Source organism: Pyrus communis, chromosome 2 (genome assembly GCF_963583255.1).
Source record: "Pyrus communis chromosome 2, drPyrComm1.1, whole genome shotgun sequence".
In the NCBI taxonomy this organism is placed as follows: domain Eukaryota; kingdom Viridiplantae; phylum Streptophyta; class Magnoliopsida; order Rosales; family Rosaceae; genus Pyrus; species Pyrus communis.
The window spans coordinates 16,864,088-16,887,028 of record NC_084804.1 but is presented as its reverse complement, the minus strand read 5'-3'; the positions used below and the strand labels follow the sequence as shown (position 1 = coordinate 16,887,028).

Here is a 22,941-nt window from a genome sequence, read left to right as displayed (position 1 = left end):
CAAATCAGAGCTCGCCATTATCCACGTCACCAAGATCACTTGCGGAAACGCCCAACAAGCTCTCTAAGATTAAGGTCGTGATGATGTCAATCATCCAAATGTTAACGGTGATGTCAAAGTCATCACAGATCCAAGACGTCACCAAATGTGGTTTCGTTCCTGGTCCAATTCTTTGAAGGGTGCCAAAGGGTGTAAAGAAAGGTGCCTTGAGATTTTTATTTTTTATTTTTTTATTTCAGAGAAGAGACGGCGAAGGCTACCATAGATGGAGGTAGAGGAGTGTGGGTTGGGATTGGAGGTGATTGTGGGATTGAGTTTCTGGGCTATTTTTAAATTAATTATTAAATTTATTTCTAATTATTTTTTAATTAATAAACAGAATTATGAGTAAAAGATCATATTGATTTGACACATCTATTTCTAGGACTACATTGATCGATTTTCAATTTCAAAGGCAATCTTGATGGTGTGGGTTAATTTCAAAGACTATTTGGTGATAAAAACAAACTTATAAGGCCCATTTATGTGTCACGTCAACACATAATATAATTTTTTTACAGAATTGTGACAAAGGGACTATTGATTTGTGACAACTATTTTCAGGGACTACATTAATCAGTTTTTAATTTCCGAGACCATCTTAATGGTGTGGGTTAATTTATTTAAAAATTAATATTTTTAAATATTAACTCGTGTTGTAACTCAGGTTTGTTTAGGTTTTTTTTTAACTCGTGTAAGAGATTGCTTCAACGTAAGAAACCAAATATTTTCCTTTCTGATCGAGATTGTTGTGTTGGTTAATTCTATAATGGCCTCTCGTTTAACTTTTGATGGAGAATGATGAATTGAATGAATTTGAGTGTTACAAGATATTACATGAATTAGTAGAAAGAGTAGGGAAAAATAAAAGGAAATAAAAAGCTATCAATTAAGAAGAGAACCAGAAAAAGAAGAAATAAGGTGGTCCTCAAAGACCAATCTTGGAGTTGGTAAAAGAATCAAAGACGATGGGGGATGTGGAGAGCTAAGGGAGACACCACATCCTCTTTAGCAACCCAATCTGCTTACTAAGATATTGGCATGAGATATATATTGTACGCAAGCCATGTTCAAGTGGCAATGTTATCTGGACTGTTTACTTAGGATCACAAGACACTGTGTCCAAGTTTCCTTGGCGTTTCTCATGTTTCTCACCCTATTTGATTCAAAGCTCACGATTCATAGTTAGCTCACAGCTCCTTGGAAATTGAAGCATTCAGATTGGTGCTTTGATGGTGTTGGTTCTAAAAATTACAAAACCTACGTGACGCGCATGCCGAGTAACTAATAAGCTAACTACGTCATTCGGTTGAATGCGGGGCGTGCCAAATCGTCAACCGAGCTCGGCCGAGGAGTAAAATTTGTTGATGTTGCGTTGAGTGTGTTGCTGACTTCTTTATCTTGCGACTGCGGCCGAGGAAGGAACAAATCTCGGCCTTTGAATTCTCGAGCCTGAAGACAATGCTGCTAGTTTTGCGAAGTGCACAAATCGTCGGTGCCGGATTTGGTCACAGTGATTATATTCGTGAGAGTATAAGCACGTCGAATCGACACCAGACTGTACGGACACAAGTATTCAAAGGTGATGTATGTCTTGATGGTGAATGTGGTTCGGCCGTCAGAATGCCGAACTCTAAAACTCACTTGTGAGTATCCAATCATAAAATCACTCGGCGTTCAATGCGTCGAATGTCGTAACTAGTGTCATTCAATTTTTAAATAAATATTTTTTTAATTAATTTTTAAATATTTTTTGAATTTTTGATTTTCACGTAGATCCCTTAATAACATGTGTCATTCAATCATTGTCCACATAGACGTTATGTCATTGAGAGACTTAATAGTCACACTAACAGATGTATGAGACTGTTCCAAAATTAACATTTTAGATATGACTTAGAACAAAAAAAATTTAATGTAGTAAATGTAGAAAACCACGAAACTGATATTTACCTTTTTTTTTTTTGGTAAAATCCTTTCCGTAGAAAGGAACAAAATTTTATTCCAGCATTAAGTTACAACAAAGGCCCATGTACACATAAACAAAACAAACAGAAGCCACCTAAGCTAAACCCAAAGGAGCCCAACCTAAGCTAAACCCAAAAGAGCCCAACCAAGGGCCCAAAGCTATACACGAACAAAAGAAAATTCTGGATTCCTTCTACCACCACTGCAATGGTATTTCCCAATCAATCCGAATCGATTTCCCCAGCAGACGCCAAAAATCCTACCAAGCAGCACCGTAGAGATTAAATGGAGGAAAATCTCATCATCCAGCCACGATTCTCGCGCCAATCTCAGCCAGAAATTGAAAAAAGCATGTGGATTTACCACGAACAACATTGCCAACAAAGGCGGACAAAGAGAAGGAGGTGGTGTTGTAAACACCTGAGCCGGCATGATCACCAGAACTCTACGCACCCTCTCGAATAATCGCAACAAATTGCGTTGAAAAGTGACTGCAGACTAGAATGAAATTGGTCGAGGAAGATGGACGCCCGTGAGGTTTGAAGAACAGGTAAATCGCGACAAGATAACAAGGGGTAAAGGCAGCAAAATGAGCAAAAGGTTGAAACTTAGAGAAAAAGGAAAGATCTTCCACCGACCCCTGCCACAGCGAGGGCCGGTGCAGGTCAATTATAGGTTCTGATCCTCAACTCAATTCACACCGTTTCAAGGAAATTCTTATGAGGCAATAGCTACAGGTGCACATATGTTTATTAAGCTTCAGTTTCATAGTGAAGTTTCTGGGATTTTGGTTCATATTTTTATTTTAGGTGCTTGGATATAATGTTTATATTTATGTGATTGAAGGATTACATGGATTTCGAATGATTCATTGGACACAGTCATTTTAGTTTCAGTTATTACATTACATTTGCTCATTTCGTGGATTATATCTTCATGTTAGAAACAAATCTGAGCTTGTTGTCAAAATATGAATTCATTCTTTTAAATCCTTATTATATCTAAATGAAGTCTCTCTCTCTCTCTCTTTTATCTTTAATAAAAAAGAAGAGAAAATTCCAGTCCTTCTACCACAAATTTAAGTCAATGTTACTAGGAAGCATATTTTTCTGAGTTCAGTCTCTCTCTCTTTTAAATCCTTATTGATATCGGTTAATGTAGATGGCGTTTATGGTTGATTGCTGGTGGGGAATAGTAAAGGGACATGCTCCACAGGAGTATGATTGGAATGGATACAAGAGGCTCTTTCAGATGGTGTGTGAGCTTAAGCTAAAGTGACATGTCTGTTTTATATAAATACGTTCTTGCAATTGCAGAAGCTTTTTCCTCTCAGTGGGCATATAAACAACATATGTGGTTAATTGTTTTGCCATCTTTGTGGTCATTTTTATTCTTTCTATGCATGTTTTTGGTAACAATTTGACAACTGATTGTAGCAACTTTTGTCTTTGTATGTTGATGTTGATGCATCTTAATAGTGGTGGTGCCATGCATGTTCTTGGTTAAATTAATAGAGTACATCCGTAATTTGGAATAGTTCCTTTCTAAATTGGCAGGAATTTTTTCAGCCGAGGAGATTGTTGGATGCTTCTGCTAATTGGATGATTTGGATCAATGAAAACGATAGCCAGTGATTAGGGGTATCTTTTGGCAGGATTACGAGCGTGTTCTCTTCTTATTTCTGAAATGCAGTTTGCAAAGGAAATCTATTTGCCACTAATCTACCACAACTCAAAGTTAAAAATCAAGAAGAGGTAACGGAAGAGGCAGTGACAATCACATTACGAAGGTCTCTGAGTTTCTATTCAACAATCCAGGCACAAGATGGACATTGGGCTGGAGATTATGGGGTCCCATGGGGGTCCTATGTTTCTACTTCCTGGTTTGGTAAGGGAGAAAGGTAGTAATCACCATGTAATCCAGAAGATGAAAACACGGAGAATCTGTATATCATGGTTAAATATGAGAAATAAGTTTTGACATTCCAAAAGATGGCTGCATATTCATTTCGGAACTTCACAGCCTTTCTTCTTAGTTAAATGAATTAACCAAGACTGGTTTTCTCTTTATTATTTAGTCCATTTGGTAATTGTTGAGTGACTAAGTATTACTTACCAATTGCAACAGATCATTGCACTTTCAATTATTACTGGAGGTCTGAATGCTGTTATGATGTGCAGAAATCTCTATAATCATCAGGTAAGAATGCTTTTCATGAAATTAATGCTCTTCTCTCTGTCTGCCAACAAAGGCAGACAAAGAGAAGGAGGTGGTGTTGTAAACACCTGAGCCGGCATGACCACTAGAACTCTATGCACCCTCTCGAATGATCACAACAAATTGCATTGAAAACTGACTGCAGGCCAGAATGAAATTGGTCGAGGAAGATGGACGCCCGTGAGGTTTGAAGAACATGTAAATCGGGACAAGATAGCAAGGGGTAAAGGCAGCAAAATGAACAAAAAGTTGCCACGGCGAGGTCATTGAAGCTGATATCGAAGTGTTCAAAGCAAAGTAGAAGGGATCTGATTTCAAGAAGAAGGATTTGATTGATCTTTACAGCCAGTGCAAGGGGAATATGAATAGGTATTAGCTTTATTTATCACTGCATTTATCTTTTTGGTCATTTGGATTCCTGTTTGTGTTTGATACTTGCAGACTGTTCTATTCAATTATAGGTTCTGATCCTCAACTCAATTCACACCGATTCAAGGCAATTCTTATGAGGCAATAGCTACAGGTGCACATATGTTTATTAAGCTTCCATTTCATAGTGAAATTTCTGGGATTTTGGTTCATGTTTTTATTTTAGGTGCTTGGATATAATGTTTATATTTATGTGATTGAAGGATTACATGGTTTTCTGTTTGTCAATGCATTTGCTTTTCTACTCTTTACCTTGCATTAGAGGTTGCCATGTCAAGTGAGTTCAAGTTTTGCTTAATACACAAGGGTTGTTTTTAAGCTTAGTCGCCAATTTGTATGCTCTTCATCATGTCTTTTATTTTGGTGGCAGTTAGGTGTCATTCATATGAAGTGTGTGCTGGTTGATCCAGATGCTCACTAAAGCAGCCGAGGGTATTGATATCAGTTAATGTAGATGGCGTTTATGGTTGATTGCTGGTGGGGAATAGTAGAGGGACATGCTTGACAGGAGTATGATTGGAATGGATACAAGAAGCTCTTTCAGATGGTGTGTGAGCTTAAGCTAAAGTCACATGTCTGTTTTATATAAATACGTTCTTGCAATTGCAGAAGTTTTTTCCTCTCAGTGGGCATATAAACAACATATGTGGTTAATTGTTTTGCCATCTTTGTGGTCATTTTTATTCTTTCCATGCATGTTTTTGGTAACAATTTGACAACTGATTGTAGAAACTTTTGTCTTTGTATGTTGATGCTGATGCTTCTTAATAGTGGTGGTGCCATGCATGTTCTTGGTTAAATTAATAGAGTACATCCGTAATTTGGAATAGTTCTTTTCTAAATTGGCAGGAATTTTTTCAGTCGAGGAATTTTTTCACCCCAGCATCAACAAATTTCAACATATATAAAAAAAGTGATATTCTTTTCAACATATTTGTATAAATTCGTTCATGCACTTGAAATTTTATGTTGATTAGTGTATATTTTCATAATTAGATCATATCAAGCTCCATTCATGCTCACTACTATTCCTAAGAGCCCGTCTTCTGTCAATGGCGACAATGGAGGCTAAGCCTGAAGCCAAACCAGAAAATTGAAAAGAGTTCTGAATCTCTTCTCAAATACAAGGTAATTAAAACTTGAAAGAAAAAAAATTATGAGCACCAATAACAAAAGATTATGACTTTCACATGTTTATAACATCTTCTTCTAGTTCTGTCCTAAAGTTGAAATTATGAATCCTTATAAACAATCCTCAGGGAAGACATCTTCCCGATATGCTTCGCCACAGGCACTTGTATTGAAGTTGGAAGATGGGACGGGTCTTCTCATCCCCTCACAATTTGAAAATGCCTCTCAATTGAATAAAGAGTAAACACCGCCAATCTTTTGATATGATTTCTGTATGTATATATTACTTGGAGAGCCAATGCGCTTCAACAACAAAGACTAATACTAGGAATCCCTCGGCCACAAAGCTTACAAACAGCTTAAAAGATGAGAATACAGACAATAAGAGCAGCTCAAATTCTAAAATTTTCATTTCTAACTTTTTATTTTTGGCTACTCCAACCTGTATTTCCTCCTGACCTGATGGTCTCGACATCTTCAGCATACAGAAGGCTGATCCCACACTTTTTCACCTTTATTCTGAAACAGGCGGGGACTTTCGCGGTGAACTCAAAACAGGCCTCAGTGACAAGTTTGTAAAAAGAATTGGAGCGATTTAAATTTGCTCCCTCTCCAAGTGCAAGCGCACTATACCACACTAATACGTGACCGAATTCAAAATAAGCAACCCTTCCCCCTTTTTCATTAAAAGGATAATGGGAAGGATAAATGGTTTTATGGCTTTCACCACTATTAGTTTTAAAATTGCACGAGCATCCAAGCATCACATCTTTATGAGAGACATAGCGACCGAGAACAACAGATAGAGCAAAACCCAAAAAACCTGTACAATACCAATTTCGAGGAAGCTTGATAGTTATCGAAGATCCTTCATTTTCATGGCAGAACCAATTTGGAATTTCATTTCCTGCACATACAGTGCTAACTAAAGTCCGAGCAGAGACGGTGCTACCTAAAGTTCGACAAGAGGTAGGGATAGATGAAGTCATTTCCTGTATCGATGCATGGAAATCAAGTAAATTATTCAACACGTGAAAAAATGGCATAAAGGAGATATGAAAGTGTGTGCTAGTGCGTGCGTGGGTGAGAGAGCGACCATGACAATTTCTTCTTCTTTATGTTGCTGAGTTTTCAATGGCCCAGTTGCCACTCGCATAATTCTTAACTGTGTGTCAGCCATTATATTGGTCCTTGCATTTTCATCCAACTTCGCGCAACCATCAAAGTTAAAACGCCCTCGAAACAATTCATATTTATCCCAAGCTTGTGTGAGTGAATTTCTTGAACTTGAAACTGTCTTCAGTGAAGTGCAGCCACTTGCTTCAAGACAACATAGCACTGGGAGTTCCGGTAAGCAATTCTTGCAGCAAATCATGCATCTCTAAGCAATTCTTCTTTGAAATTGATATGAGAGACTTGTCAATGAGAATTTGGATTCCCTTCACAAAGAAACCCCGAATATCTAATATTCTTTTGCATAATAAACATCTGCCCCTTTCAGAAAGCATGCAATGTCAAGAAAGCATTCCTTCTCATTTTCTTCTAATCCATCATAACTAAGTCTTAATACATTCTGAATTTTTTCGCTAGGAAATTTTTTCAATCTGTTCAATTCTTCATCCCAGTCTTCTTCTGTATCGCAGCGACGGAATAAGGCACCCAAAGTTTTAAGAGCCAATGGAATGCCTTGAATATAATCTATCACCTTTCTTGAAAACTCTGTATAAACTGTCGTAGGAGACTTATTTTTCAGAGCATGCAAATGAAAGAGCTGAAGAGCGCCATCATGTTTCAATCCCTTGACCTCGTAAATTTTGTCATCAACCACCTTTTCATTGAGTAAGCTCCTATCTCGAGTTGTTATAATGATTCTACTTCCGACACCAAACTCAAGATCATCTCCAACTAGAAGTTCTAATTGCCTTGAATCATTCACGTCGTCAAGAACAATGAGTACCTTTGTACGACGGAGCCTCCCTTTAATAAGCTCTGATCCTATAGATGGAGTCTTAATATTTGTATTTTTATCATCTAAAATCTCACGGAGAAGTTCATTTCGTAAGTTATATATTCCTTCTTTTCCTTCGGAATTTTCTCTAACATTTTTAAGAAAACAGCAAGCTTCGAACTTGGAAGAGAGTCGGTGATATACAACATCAGCAAGGGTGGTCTTGCCAATACCACCCATGCCCCAAATACCTACAATGCAAACATCCGATGAATCAAGGCATAGTAACGATTCAATTTGCTCAACTTTGGTTTCAATTTCAACTAGGCCCTTTAAATTACTTGAGCTTTTGCAATTCAATTTGTTCAATGTAACTTCGACAAGTTTCTCAATGGAATCGGCCTCTGTCCTGGAAAATATAAGTAACCACGAAGGAAAAAAATAGTTACTAAGTCCTGCATTAATGAATCTTGTTTGAAACAAAGGTCACAAGTAAAAAAATTCTGCAAGAGTTGCAAAGTTAGTTACCCGGCTTTGTTTGAATAATCATAACCAGATAGGTTGGCAGCTTTCTGCAAAGCATCCCTCCACTTAAGCACCTTGTCCATACCTTCTTCAAGCTTGAAACGTTCTTCAAGCTTGGCAAATGCATCTGCATAACTCCCCTGTTGTTTTCGTACATCCTGTGGACTGATGTCGTAAAAAACGGGTATAACAAACTGTCCATCCCTTTCCTTGCATCCTAGTATATGGACGAGTTCATCCAGACACCATGTGGAAGAAGCGTAGTTTTTTGAGAAAATGATCACCGAAAGCTTTGATTTCTCAATAGCTTCTAGAAGGGCAGGTCTGATTTCATCCCCTCTCTCAAGTTTGTCATCTATGTAGGTGTGAAGTTTCTTTCGAAGTAAAGCAGCATGAAGGTGGCTGGTGAAAGTGTTGCGGGTGTCCTCACCTCTGAAACTAAGAAACACATCATACTTTCTTCGAGGTGACGAGATAGCAGCAGCAGAGGAAGAGGAAGAAGCCATACTAATAACCTGCAAACCCCACAATTTATATTTCATAACCTGCAATCCATCCATATATATTTTTCATAACCTACAAATCCATCCGGATCTATTTCATAACATATACACTGAATTCGAATCTCCTTCCCCAATATAATCACTTCTATCAACAAAAAAATGAAAAAAACAATTTTTCTATCTTGGTGGGTTTCATAAACATTCTGAGGGACCAAAAAGTCATCACAAATTAACAGTCGTTATACAATATTATAAGAAATGTAAGAGAAGACTATAATTATATGGTAATTAGTTCTCCAAGTGTAATTAAGTCAGTAAGAGTACCTCTGAATCAGGAAAGAAGTTGATTGGGAAATATTAAGATCTAGAGAGATCGAATATGAAAGACTGATCAACTTGAAGCTTTTCCAGAACCCTGATGAAAATAATCCAGCGCAAGAGAGAAATACAGAAAGAAACAAGTTGGAAGAGAGATCATGTTGTCTCTAACTTCACTTGTGTGGTCGTTGACTTACCCAGGTGTGGGATAAGTCGAATCATACAGACGTATTGCTGTTGGCAAAAGAATTTTTATTTTTATTTTTCGGGAAATCCTTCCCGTAGAAAGGAACATAATTTTATTGCGGCAATAATTTACAAATCAAAGGCCCATTTGAAAGGAACAAAATTTTATTGCAGCATTAATTTACAAACCAAAGGCCCATATACACTTAAACAAAACAAACGTGTATGTAGAAGACATTTTTTGAATCACGGTATCCTACGCAGACTTACACATTTTAAATGTATTTATATGCGTAAATTGACAAAAGAAAAGTCAAATATTTAAATTAAATGAATAATCTTAGATCATGCTAGAAGAAACCCCTCATAAATCAATTAAAACAGCTGAATCCACATAATAAAATCGGTCTCTATTGAATTTATATTAAGTATAGAGAAAATAATATTTAATAAACAACTGATTGAATCACATTATAGCTAGCCCATTTTGAGGCTAAGCCCATTCCCTCCCCCTTAGTGTAGATAATATTGTTTGTTAAAAAAAAAAAAAAAAAAAAAAACCAAATAAACAACTGATTGAATCACATTATAGATAGCCCATTGTGAGGTTAAGCCCACCCCCTCCCCTTAGTGTAGATAATATCGTTTGTTCAAAAAAAAAAAAACACAATAATTTGACAACTAATTTAATCACATTATTATCCGCGTGCCAAAGACCTTTTTTTTATAACCAGTATTACAGCCTCTTAAGATGAAAATTGCATTATTCCATTTTGGAACCTGCCACTCTTATTCCTGAAAGACTTAAAAAGTAAACTGTATGACTTTTCCTCTATTTTAGGTCATGTGTCAATGAGTACCCCACCATTTAGACAACCCTTTTTCTAATTATTACATTTTTTTTTTGTTAATTTAAAATGAATGTCTCATTCCATAACTTCAAGACCGTTCTTCAAATTAACGTAACACATCAATCAGGATCCTCATATATATAAATAGTTGATTTTTCAAACTTGTTGAAATTTGATTAGTTCAACTTTATCATCTTTTGAAATTTCTACGGAAGAATAATCCTTCGGATGCCAAAAAAATCTTTTGGTATAGCCAAATGATACGACAATCTTCATTTCTAATTTATATTGTATGTGTGTTGACTGTTGGGTATTCCAAATCCATGAAGTTCCTTGATTCACCAACCATTGGGCTTCCAAATAAGTATAATCTTGTTCTACATTTTCCTATCTTCATTTTGATATATTATGAGTCGAATTTGGTTAATAAACAATTGAGTTACGAAGTTTTGAAAATTGCCCAAAGAATTTTTAACGGAATGACCAAAATGATAAATGGTAGACAATCTCAATGACCATTTCTATTGATTTTTTATCTCAGGAACTAAAGTGATGTTTATGCAAATCACATGGACCATTTTAGTTATTTAGTATAGAGCATGAAAGCATATAAAATTGGAAGGCAAAATAAGCAAACAAGAAGAAATGGGATGGAAGTCGCGGTCAGATTGTGCCAAATAATTGTGCAAAACAAGAAGAAAAAGGAAGTGACGGGCCCATTTGAATTGAAAAAGTTAGCAAAACACGGCAAAGTTAGAATTTATGATTAAAAAAATAAATAAAGATAGTTCTTATGTAGTCCTCAAATGTGAGGAAAATTTTAGGGTCCGTTCGATATTCTATTTGAAATTTTTTATCATTTCTCAAAATATTTCTTAAGAACAGTTCTTGAAAATAATTTTCTTTAAGACTAAAAAACTTGATTGGTTTGCGATTTAAGGTCTAAAATAGTCTTACCAAACAAGTTTTTAAGGTCTAAAACTTGAAAATTGTTTTTGAGCTTAAAAAGTTGGATTCAAGTAGAGTACCAAACATGCCTTTCAAGATTCTATTTAGTCCTTCTCCTATAGGAACTGGAGCTCCGCCCCATTAGAAGACACAAAGTCCTCAAATTTAAGTACATACAGTAGTAGAGAGTGGTAGGGATTCCATTGGAAATGCTCTTAAATCTTGATGTTTGTACAAATAACTTGTTGTCACACTTCTTAAGAATTACTCTAGCCATACTAGTAGATTGGTGCGAGCATGACCAGAGAATGATACAACTATTGACATGATTAGTGTCATGATAATATTGATTCATTTTAATCAAAATCACCTTTTCAGCATGGATTAGAGTCGAAGATTTCAGCCAGGTTTGAAATCATAAGAAGACTCGAAGAGTTCAGCCAGGTTTGAATTAAAGCACCAAATGAATTCTTCCTCCAGATGATGATTAAATGTTCCCAACTTTTTTAGTTGTATAAAGACTTGGGTAGATAGGAATTTGTTTTTACTCATGTGTTTCACTAATTCTTTGGTAATAGATAAATCTTTGTGAACAGTCTTTTGCTTCTATCAGTACCCATGGTAAGTTCTTATCAATTTACTTTTTAACACTCAGTCATTTGCGACCAAATATTATTTTTCAACTTATGCTTGGTTTACTCTTCTTTTGCAGCCTATTTTTTCACACATTTAGTCTTCAGTAGATGGGCTAAGGAATTTCCACGTGGCATTGTATCAAATTATCATTGATCGAAGGGTATGACATTGTAAGATCATCTTCTGTTCACTTTGATCAAATTATTTGTCAACCGTTTTAGTTTTTTATAATTATGATATCATTTCTTATTTGGCCTCAAGATTAGTGGACTTAAACTTTGTTTATTATCTTTGCAGTAAGAAGAAGACCTTAATAATGTAACAAGAGATAACAATATTAACTTGACAGTAAATGGTCCATTCTTTTTATTTCTTTTTTTGGCTGCAATGTCGATACTTAGTGTAATTTGTACCTTATGTTTTACCTTTGGTTTTAAAATAAAATTCATTAATTTGGTTGTCGTTTGTTCCATAATAAATGTGTGAAGATGATCATGTTGTACATTACATAGTTTGGGAATTAGACTAAGTATTTTGATCAATCAGAGTAAATATATTTTAGCTTTTCTTACGTCTTAACTGTCAAGATATAAATTTACAGGTCGTTTACATAAAATTCACAAATTATAATGTCAATTGCAAGTTAGCATATGATCCCGTGATGCATAGAGGAACTAAGAATTAATGGACAATTTTATGTATTGGTGCTTAAATTTCCAAGAAGAGACGAGCTCCATTTTCTTTTAAATGTTAATTTTGTAATGTGGGTTTGTGTTTGCTCAGTTTTTGTGGTGAGAAGGAATAAATTGGTGAAATGTAGAGTGGTCTTTTTGCAGAAAGGTATGACCTTTGAATTGGAGCTATGGTGTTCGTTCCTATTGCTAGATTGGCAGGTAGAAACTCAACTTTTTGTTATATCTAAATGTTAGTTTCATGCTGCAAATATGATAGCACAATGGTGTGTAAAATTGAAAACCCAGTAACATAGGGTGTAGGAAATTCAAACGAATTTGTAAAGAATTTATTTTGTTGTTTTCTGTTGTGTTCCACTATAAAATGAAACTCCTTTATATCCATGGTTCATCACCCAGTTTTTACATATATTGTCTAACTCTCTAACAAACTCCACAACAGCTTTTGGCTTAGAAATGTTTACAGTTGTCTTCATCCGAAACGAGTCAATTAACTGTATACCATCACCTTCAATCATTGAGAACTTCAACATGTGCTTCAAATCTAGATCAAAGCTAGATTGCGTAAATTCAATTTGCAAAGAAAGCAATCAATGCTTTTTCTTTCTTTTTTTATTTTTTATTTTTACAATAATACTAGAACAAGAATAACAGGTTTAATCCTGTGAATGTCATTAAAATTTTATCTTCGATATAAACAGGTTTTTGCCAATTGTTATTTTTGAAGGTTATGACAATTTATGCCATCATCCGGTGTTATTGTAGCATCCCGATATTTCTGATTCAGAAGCTAAATCCAGTGATAGGCCAAAATAAAGTCATGGTTAATCTCTACGCTATTAACCATAACAAATTTCTTTCGTTAAAAGAAATCCAGCAAAATATTAAATTTGGGGTTATTTTTATGGCTGCATCTAACCGTCTCGTTAGACTACCTACGTACCCTGCGAAGGGATCAAGCTATTCGTAGTTCGTCATTATGCATTCTAGAAAAACATCTCTCCACAAAATCTGCAGAAAAACAGCACTATTGGACCAAGTTTAGGCTCCCCACTACAAAAAAAATGAGCACTGCACACAAAAAATTATATGTGCCTTTTGAGGCCAAAAAGCACCAACATTTGTGCTCATAGACCAATAGCAACAGTGCAGCAACTAAGTTTGTATCTGTGCCCTCTATGGGCGTCACCATTACTTATAGCACACAATATGATGTTTTGTGCCCAAAGCTAAGCACAAATACAACCCTTATTGTGTCTTACCTCTAATAAAGGCTACTGAATGTATGGTGTAAGATGGGCACAATTGCTATTTTAAAGGCTTGGATTGCTGTATAAATGTTAAAGCAAGGGCACAACTTTAAAATTGTGCCACTATTATATTTTAATAAATACAATAAAACTCCAGCACAATTAAAAATTTGTGGCATAATTGGATATTTTTATTTAAACATGGAAATCATCAGGTTGCTCATAGAACCTAATTTCCACCTAAATTTAGAAACTTACAAATCATCCATTACAAACTAAACATAAATCAACATTAGCACTAAAATAGTGAAGTTAATATATTACATAACCCATGTTCTCGGCTAAGACCGATTCATGCAACCTAACAATACAACCCATCCAAATGTTAAACCAAAAAATACATGTTATCCTATGCTAGACATACCCGGGATTCTCTATATACAACAAAATATAACATATCCAAGCTTGTATCCCCAAGTCAAACATACTAATGGTTAAACTAGCAATATATAAACAAAATACACATCTACAAGGGCTGCTTGATGACAACTAACCAGTATTCTCACTTTGGCAGTCCTCATGCATCATAGCACTAGAAATTGGAGGTCCACACTGCACATTCTTGTCATTTCCACCTTCGAAACGCGTTGAAATCTGAGCGTGTGAGCTTCCACACCCTTGCTGCTGAGTTGAAGTACTTTGTGGAGCACCCACTCCAAATGAACCAATGTTGATGCCTACATGTGCCAACATGGCTTTCAATTGCTCAGCCATTTGCACCTTTGCTAACCTCAAATTCTCCTCTTGTTCGGCCCTAAGCCTTTGTATGCTTTCTTCTTGCTCTCTTTTCATCTTTTCCGCTTTCTCATTTGCCTCATGCATCATACGAGTCATTTTTTCTTCCGCAGCAGCAGTGGCTTGTTTCTGAGCTTCATAAGCTTCCCGAAGATACTTCACTTCCCTAGAAATACCTCGCTGTTCAGTAACAATTCCTGGTACGTCTGCCCAACCAACTCCAAGGCCAAAGCCTCGCACTTGATTTCGCTTCTCCGGGCCCAGCACTTCTGCATAAATCTTATTACGAACCTCTGTTGTTACCTCATCACCACGCTCACGAACCTCCACTTCCAGATTTTCAAATGCCAACTGTTTGAAAAAGCCTTAATCATTCGTAAATGCATAAAATTTCATTAAAGGTTGCTGGAAATAAATTTGGTCAAGTGAAAATGTACAAATTACCATCATTCTAGCAGATTCATCATCAACTGGGAGTTGCTTAGGTCCTCTTGTGTGTGTCATTTTGAAAAAAGTCACACGATCAGGTTCATTTCCATCATGTTCTTCAGCCTAAGACACAAAAAAAATCCCAAAAACAATCACAATCATTAAACAATCACAGTTACAATGACTAAAACTATAGTGCACTATATATAAACACAAACATCAATAAGGGTAATAAACCGTTATTCCTGAAAAATTGGAAGAAAGAAAATACTTTAGTTTATGTCAAATGTATACTCATTTGAACTAAAATTAAATGTGAGATATAGTTTTTGAGACATTTGGATGTTTGTATTGATCTCGTACATTAAATATGCATGCATATCAATCCAGTTATCATTGATAGGATTGGGACATGATGACTACTTAATGCTTTCGTTTTCTATTTCATTTTGTTCAAGCATTAACCTAAATAACTGCAGTTTTCTTTTTGACAACGTCTTCTTTTTGCTGAACATCTTCTTTTTGACAAAACTACTCCATTACTCGGACATTATTACTTTTTGGTTAATGCATTATCAATTTGAGGCAGGTGCAAGCACAATTAAGAAATATCCCATTACGATCCCTAAACTAACCTATGATACAAAATGAGGAACAAATCACAAAAACTAAGTCAAGTTTTAACCATGTACTTATAACAGGAATGAAAACAAGACTAAGATTATGAGGTAATCATGAGATATGTTCACTATCTGTAGCATTATTCCTGTAACTTTATGTTCATCTTTATCAATAATAAGATATAGTGACTATCTTCAGTACTATGTAAAACAAGTATTCATGGCAACATCAAATTATAATATATGGTACAAGAATCCACTCACATAATCATTCCGTATTTGAGCAAAAGTTGTTGTCCCAGTTGTGTGACTCGTCTTTAACATCTTTCGATTCTTGACATTTGTTGCACATCTCCGCTGGATCACAACAAATACAGAACACCACAAAGGAAAATACTCATGTTATCGAACCTTATATTTCGTTTCAACTACGGTTTAATGAAGTATAGTAACTATAGTGTTGAAAAGTTTTACAAACCTTATTTTCAATTTTATCCCAATAAGCTACCAAGGCTTGCCATTGTGTCTGGATTACCCTAAAATCATTGTAATGCTTCCTCTGCTCGGAGTTCTCAAAGGGAACATAATACAACTTACGGAGTTTTGCCCTCCATGTCCTGAAACGATCATGCAATTTCGTTTCCACAATAGCCCTGACTTTCTCCTCTTTGCCAGCTGCTCTTGGATTTGTCCAGTCTATAGTGGCCTACATAAACAATAATGAAGTTGTGACACAAGATTGTAAGCATCCAACAAGTCAAATTTTACAAATTAGCATCAATACCTGGACCAATGACCACACTCGATCAAGTTTCGAAGATTCTATTTGGCGCCAATCAGGTGAATCAATTGGGATCATTCCACCATCACGAGCCAACATGGCTATGTAGCGCCCAAATCTGGCCACATTGTCACGAGGAGAAATAGCTTGACCAAATCTGTTAAAATTCAGTTTTTCGCACCTCCCTCTGCCCCACCGTATTTTGTTAACTCCCCTATTCCTTTTTCGAGTTGTGAGTGACAAAGAAGTAGAGCCACTTGATTGCGTATGTCGACTACATGTCTCATGGGGTTGGTTGGTTGCAAATGATTCATTTTCGGTGACTACACCAAATTGGAAGTGTGGTTGAGTTCCCATAGATGCCAAAAATGCATCATCATCAAGCATCATATTAGCCATCTACATTGCAAATTGCAAAAGAAGTGTAATCAACAAGAACTATTCATTTACACCAACAAGAACTATTTTTTTACACCAATGAACATACAGGTAACATCAACAAGTTCTATAACGATTCAAATTATCTACATTTTATCATCATGCATAAATTATCCTTAAATAAAAGTGACAAAATCTTTTCATTAAGACATACAATTATTGATAGAAGAAAAAAGATGAACACACTATATGATGCCACCATGTACTGTAACCATCATGTGACTTTTGAGTTGAGTGATCTTTGTCGAGGTGATCATCAAAGAAAGACCAAAGATGGACGGCTGGATCACAATGTGTAGTGTGTTAGAAGAGTTATAGTTTATATTGTGCATTCATTCAATGAACCACAACATCAAATACCAAAAGAGGCATGAATATGAGTACCGTGGAATCTGAACACTTAATAGTCACGTAGAGCAGATCCAGTTTTATTGTAGTGGTGTAAAGCAATCATGCTTATGCACCATGGTGAAGGTTTGACCCCATCGATTTCTCTATCCCTTAGTAAATAGTTATTTAACATGCCGACGTTATGGATGGTAAAAATTAAAAAAAAACAAAAAAAAAAAAACAGGGTCACGTAGTAATAGGAGTATGATCGATCTAGGGATGATGGATGTACTCGCACACTCTATTCTATATGTTCCCTATGAGGGATACTTATCTGAAAGACAACTGGGATGGTACTGGTAGGGAAATCCCTCATAATTTCAATGAGACCTGCAATCCCAAAAATCTGCACCCATCCTAGATTCTTAATCCCAAACCCATTGTCCTCTGAAACCCACTGTCCTCAAACCATAAACCATATTCGACAAAATAAACAGCCTACTTGACCTTAAATCCTAAAGAATAGAAACCCATTGAAAAATTGAAATTCAGAAACCTTACCTGTATCTTGGGCCTCTTGTGTGTCGGTGTGTGTCACCAGAAGACAGAGGAGCGCCTTTGAACTGGACAGAGGAGTAGCCTTGAGGTGGATAGACTGCACGGAGGAGTGGGTTCGAACTGGACGGAGGAGCTGGAATGAGCGTCTTAGAATTTTGGGAGAGTAAAGGTGAGACGGAATGAGAAATGGTGGACTGGAAGCTTTCCAGTTTCTAACCCTTTAATATAGCTACTAATTTTTTTAATTAATATTTTAAGAGTGAGTGGGCACAATTTTGGGATGAGGTGGGTTTAAATCAGATTGTGGCAAACCAAGTTTTTGAATTTGGTGGTGGGAACATAATATAATAGAGGGAGAAGTCCAATTTTAAAAAATAGAGGGAGAATCCAATTTGGAGAAGGAGAAACTTAATATAAGTTCAATTTTATAAGTCATTATTAGTTATAGTCCAACTTAATTTGTTTTATTTTTCGGGTGAGGTCCAGTGATTAATTATCCACATAAGCTTATTTGTATTAGATTGCCAAATTTACCCTTAAATCGATTAATTAAGTAATTGCTGTTTATTTTTTCATTTGTGATTAATGTTAATCTTATCCTGAATTATAGGATTAGAGATTTAAATCTCCGTTTTTCTTCTCGTTACCCAAACCGTTCATTTCTCTTTTCTTGTTTCAGTTCTCTTATCTTGTTTCTCCCTGTCAATATCTTTATCTTGATGTGTTATTTTGCATTACTCAATCTTGTATTTTGGGTTCTTCCTCTTTTTTATTTTTTATTTTTTGGGTTTCTTTGTCCTTTCCATTGTTATTTTTTTTATTTTTGAAGTTGTATCGAATATTAATTGTGTTTATCTACCTATACCATAGGGTTTTTTTTGTTTTTGTTTATATATATATATATATATATATATATATATATATATATTATAACACTACCTATATTAGAGATTAATTACATATGTATCATTTGTTTTCTTGTTTGTAAATTAACCACAGGCATCACAAATTTATTGCATTGCCTACTTGCATCACATATTAGTTGCATTCTCTACCATATATATAGTTTAATTAGATAGTATTTACATATTCATGTCCAATAGATGATTGGATACATTGATAGACAAGATGGAGACAATCATGCTCATCATGCATCATCTGTGCAATAGATGATTTCGTGATCATATTCATTTGCCTTATTAATCTCCCTGATTTTATGTAAATATTGATTTGTAGAATTTGTCCTTATGCAAATTGTCAAAGCTTGTAAACCCTCTGTAAAACTATATAAATACAATATACCGAGATGAATGAAGATCATCCAAAAAATTCTACCAAAAACTTGTGCGTGGTCTTCATGTTATTTCCCTGCACTATTTAATCTTTCATACATGAACAAGCTACATAGTAGATATAAGTTCTTGATCATTACAAGTTTGATAATCGTTCTGCAATAACAATTTCTGCAACATCTAGCCTTGTTTTCACTATATCATCATCCCCTAATGTGTTTTCTATATCTTGAGCTGTGTTGGGGTCTTCTACATCTGTATCGAGCATGTTGTAAACGTCTCGTGGCTTTGTCTTTGTAGCAACAAACCACTCAGTGTCAATAGGATCTTGAACATAAAACACTTGCGTTGCTTGTGACCCCAATATGAATGAGTCATCCGATGGTAAATGATGTTCACAATTAACCAAAGTGAACCCAAACTCATCCTTCTTAGTACGAAACCTTTTGCTCTTGACATCAAACCAATCACAATCAAACAGTATAACCTTCCGACCATTGTGATAATCTAACTCAATGATATCTGTCACAACACCATAATAATCCACATCTCCATACCTTGGATTCTTGTCGACCGTAGTAGCAAAACTACTAACTTCAGATGCTAAAAAAACACCGCTGTTTTGGGTTTGTGCATGTCGATCAGCAGAAGCAACCTTAAATCGATTTCCATTCATGATGTATGCGGTATAACGGTTTACCCACTGCATCGGTCCAGTAGCCAATGCACATATATCGTCTTTAATAACTCCCTCATCATTTGCCCCTATGATATGTACCTACATTGAATTAAAATGCAGTTACAAAATTACACCATTATGAGGGCTACATTTAATACTGAAACTTAATAGGAATATATATAAGGTACATTATCCCGACACCATTGAGGGAAACTATCTAAAGCTTCTCTTTCTGCATCATATATAGTAGTTCTTCTGCCACGAGAAGAAATTACATGTGACATATGTCTCCTACAAGACCAACACATAAATCAATTCAGGATCCAAGCTAGTCCATCAAACATATACTAAGGTAATGTCATTGTTATAACTGTACCTTAAGGATTCTGCCATTTGAGGACAATTTACTAGGACATACCGATGAGCCATTTCAAACCTCGGACGTTCTAGCAAAACAGTGTCAACAGCGCTTGCTGGTTTGCCTTGGCTACTAAATAGAGGAAGTCCTTGTTGTGCATCACATTGCTGAACATCATAGTTACGTCCATGCCTATTGCGACGGGTAACAATAGAGTCATCCATGTACATGGAGCAGAATGATACACACTCATCTAAATTAACAGCCACTGCAATACATCCTTCTGGCTGACTCTTGTTGCGCACATACGATTTTAGAAGATGTAGATACCTGATTGTTAAAAAAAAAATCTTTAAGCAAAAGGTAATGATGAAAAACAAATACTAAATTTAGAAACTAAACTGAGTAGGTGTTTTACGAAACTGACACCTTTCAATGGGGTACATCCATCGGTATGGGACTGGACCAGCAACAGCAGCTTCATCCGCAAGGTGAATTATCAAGTGTACCATAACGGTAAAGAATGATGGCGGAAATAACTTCTCCAAATGGCATAGAGTTAAGGCAATGCTTTTTGACAAGCCATTGAATAATTCTTCAGTTCCAGTTTTTGAACACAGGTGGCGAAAAAATCTACTCAACTCTAACAACACTGTAACAACCGATTTCGGTAACACTTTTCGTATTGCAATAGGGAGGAATACCTGCAGGAGCATATGATAATCGTGGCTTTTCAAGCCAATTAACTTATTTTCTTGAATATTAACATAATTGCTAATATTAGAAGAGTAGTTGTCTGGCACCCGAATTGATTCCAAAACCTGGCACAACATTCTTTTCTCCTCAGGTTTCATATTGTATTCTGCCGCTGGCAGCTTTGTACGGGCACCATCTGCCCGTGGATGGAGATCATGCCTAATGCCCAACTCTACGAGATCAACCCTTGCCCTAATACCATCTTTATTCTTCCCTTCAATTTCCAAAAGAGTGCCAATAACATTTTCAGCTACATTTCTCTCTATATGCATGACATCCAAGTTATGCCGCAGTAGAAGATCCTTCCAGTAAGGAAAATCAAAGAATATAGTCTTTTTTGTCCACTGACCGACAACGTGTCCATCATCATTCCACCCCCGCTTACGACTACTTGCCTTTGCACCCTTGCCAAATCTGAAGGTCAATCCCGTCACTTCCAATAAACAATCCATGGCAGTTCTTGGTTTAGGGGGGTTTCGAAATTCTTGAGATCCATTAAAAGTTTTTTTATGTCTTCGGTACCTGTGTGACATCGGGAGCCATCGTCTATGTCCCATGAATGCAAACTTTTTCCCATGCTTAAGCCGTAAAGAATTAGTGTCATCACCGCAAGTCGGACAAGCTTTCTCACCACTAGTGCTCCACCCTGAGAGCATGGCATAAGCAGGAAAGTCATTGATAGTGCACAACAAGGCAACACGCATGGTGAAGGTTTCTTGACGGTGAGTATCATATGTTTGCAAACCTGTCGTCCACAAATGCCGCAAGTCATCAATGAGCGGCTGCAGGAAAACATCAATTGCATCACCGGGACTTTTTTTCCCTGGAATTAGAAGAGACATCATGATATAAGGTTGTTTCATGCACATCCAAGGTGGAAGATTATAAACTACAACTAAAACAGGCCATGTGCTGTGAGGTTTGCCATGCATTCCAAACGGATTGAATCCGTCGCTTGTAAGCCCAAGACGGACATTGCGACACTCCCTTGCAAAATTTGGATATGTATTATCCAAATGCTTCCAAGCCGGAGAATCAGCAGGGTGCCTCAAAACACCATCGTCAGTTCTAATCTCTGAATGCCATATCATTGACTCAGCTATGTAACGAGACATGTACAACCTTTGTAGTCTAGGACCTATGGGAAAGTAGCGTAAAACCTTTTTTGGTACCTTAGTACATTCGATCGTTCCTGAATTTGCCTTCCTTTGCTTATATCTACTAGCGCCACATTTTGCACAAACGATGTCATTTACATGCTCTTTCCAGAATAACATGCAATTATTTCGACACGCATCTATGTTCTGGTAATCCAACCCCAAAGCCCGGATAATCTTCTTTGTATAGTACAAATTTGGAGGAAGAGTCTCGCACATAGGAAAATGCTCTCTTATTAGTGCCAGCACTGAACCAAATGCAGCATCACTCATTCCATATAACAATTTTGACTGATATAATTTCACCACAAAATCCAACTTTTTCTTCCTACTACCTGGATATAATTCTCCGTCTGCTTCTCGTAGAATGTTGTCAAATTGGTGCACATCAATTGTTTCGTCACAAGCAAAAGAAGATTCACCAACATGATCTGACTCATCCATATGCACGTGGTTACCGAAAACATCGTGAAGCATCGCTGCCATGAAATTTTCAGGGCTTCTTTCATTATGAGCTTCAGTAGTTGGACTTGATATATTATCAGACGTATACACCTGTTCGCCATGTTCAACCCAAGGTATATCTATGTAATGGGGATCCATACCCTCAACGTAGAGGTGTTGATCGACTTCAAATGGATCATGATAAAACATATTGCAACAACGCCGACAGGGGCATTTAATTTTTCCTTGAAAGGCAGCAACATCTAAAGCATTACTGATGAATGCACGCCTGCCAATCAAGTATTCATTGGTCGTCCTATTCAGATGCACCCATTCTTTGTTCATCTTTACCTACAAGCATGTATGAAATTATAAGACATTTGATTACACAATAAGATTAGTGAATTGAGACAATGACACAAAAACTTTCATAAAGATCCAACTTAATATCCCAAATATCACAAACCAACTAAAAGCAGATGTGGTCTACATTAAAGTGCCTTATTCATTAACGGCTACTTTGAATAGAATTTTGTTTCATTTGAATGAACTCCATTTGAAGTTTGCTATGATAAGCGTAAAATTATTCTACCTATTTTACCCCGACAACGACGTTTTCTTGTGATATGTTTGATTTAAATGAAAGGAATTGCATGTTCTTTG

At 36.2% G+C, this 22,941-nt stretch overlaps 2 protein-coding genes, 1 long non-coding RNA gene and 1 pseudogene across 3 annotated transcripts in view; 1 reads left to right on the top strand and 3 right to left on the bottom strand.

Annotated features, from left to right (window-relative positions):
• LOC137724470 (inactive disease resistance protein RPS4-like) overlaps positions 1 to 22,941 on the bottom strand; it is a 51,943-nt gene that overhangs the window by 18,035 nt on the left and 10,967 nt on the right. The gene's annotated exons all lie outside the window — the stretch shown is intronic.
• On the top strand, positions 2,567 to 6,165 carry LOC137724472 (uncharacterized). Its single transcript, XR_011067412.1, has 7 exons — positions 2,567 to 2,744; positions 3,564 to 3,907; positions 4,135 to 4,206; positions 4,370 to 4,593; positions 4,686 to 4,747; positions 5,024 to 5,781; positions 5,913 to 6,165. It is a non-coding gene; the product is annotated as an uncharacterized lncRNA (long non-coding RNA).
• On the bottom strand, positions 6,488 to 9,280 carry LOC137724471 (disease resistance protein RUN1-like; annotated as a pseudogene).
• LOC137727089 (uncharacterized) lies at positions 18,870 to 22,623 on the bottom strand. Its single transcript, XM_068466026.1, has 3 exons — positions 20,351 to 22,623; positions 19,940 to 20,251; positions 18,870 to 19,854 (listed from the first exon to the last, which is right to left on the bottom strand). Exons 1-3 carry the CDS (start codon positions 22,621 to 22,623, stop codon positions 19,728 to 19,730), a joined length of 2,712 nt encoding a protein of 903 aa, XP_068322127.1. The 3' UTR covers positions 18,870 to 19,727.

Excerpts from the sequence above, each read along its gene's own strand:
- LOC137727089 (XM_068466026.1), bottom strand. The coding sequence starts at position 22,623 with ATGAACAAAGAATGGGTGCATCTGAATAGGACGACCAATGAATACTTG. Across the intron at positions 20,252-20,350 it reads TGGATGTACCCCATTGAAAG|GTATCTACATCTTCTAAAAT; the intron begins GTGTCAGTTTCG and ends TTTAACAATCAG. Across the intron at positions 19,855-19,939 it reads CAAATGGCAGAATCCTTAAG|GAGACATATGTCACATGTAA; the intron begins GTACAGTTATAA and ends TTGGTCTTGTAG.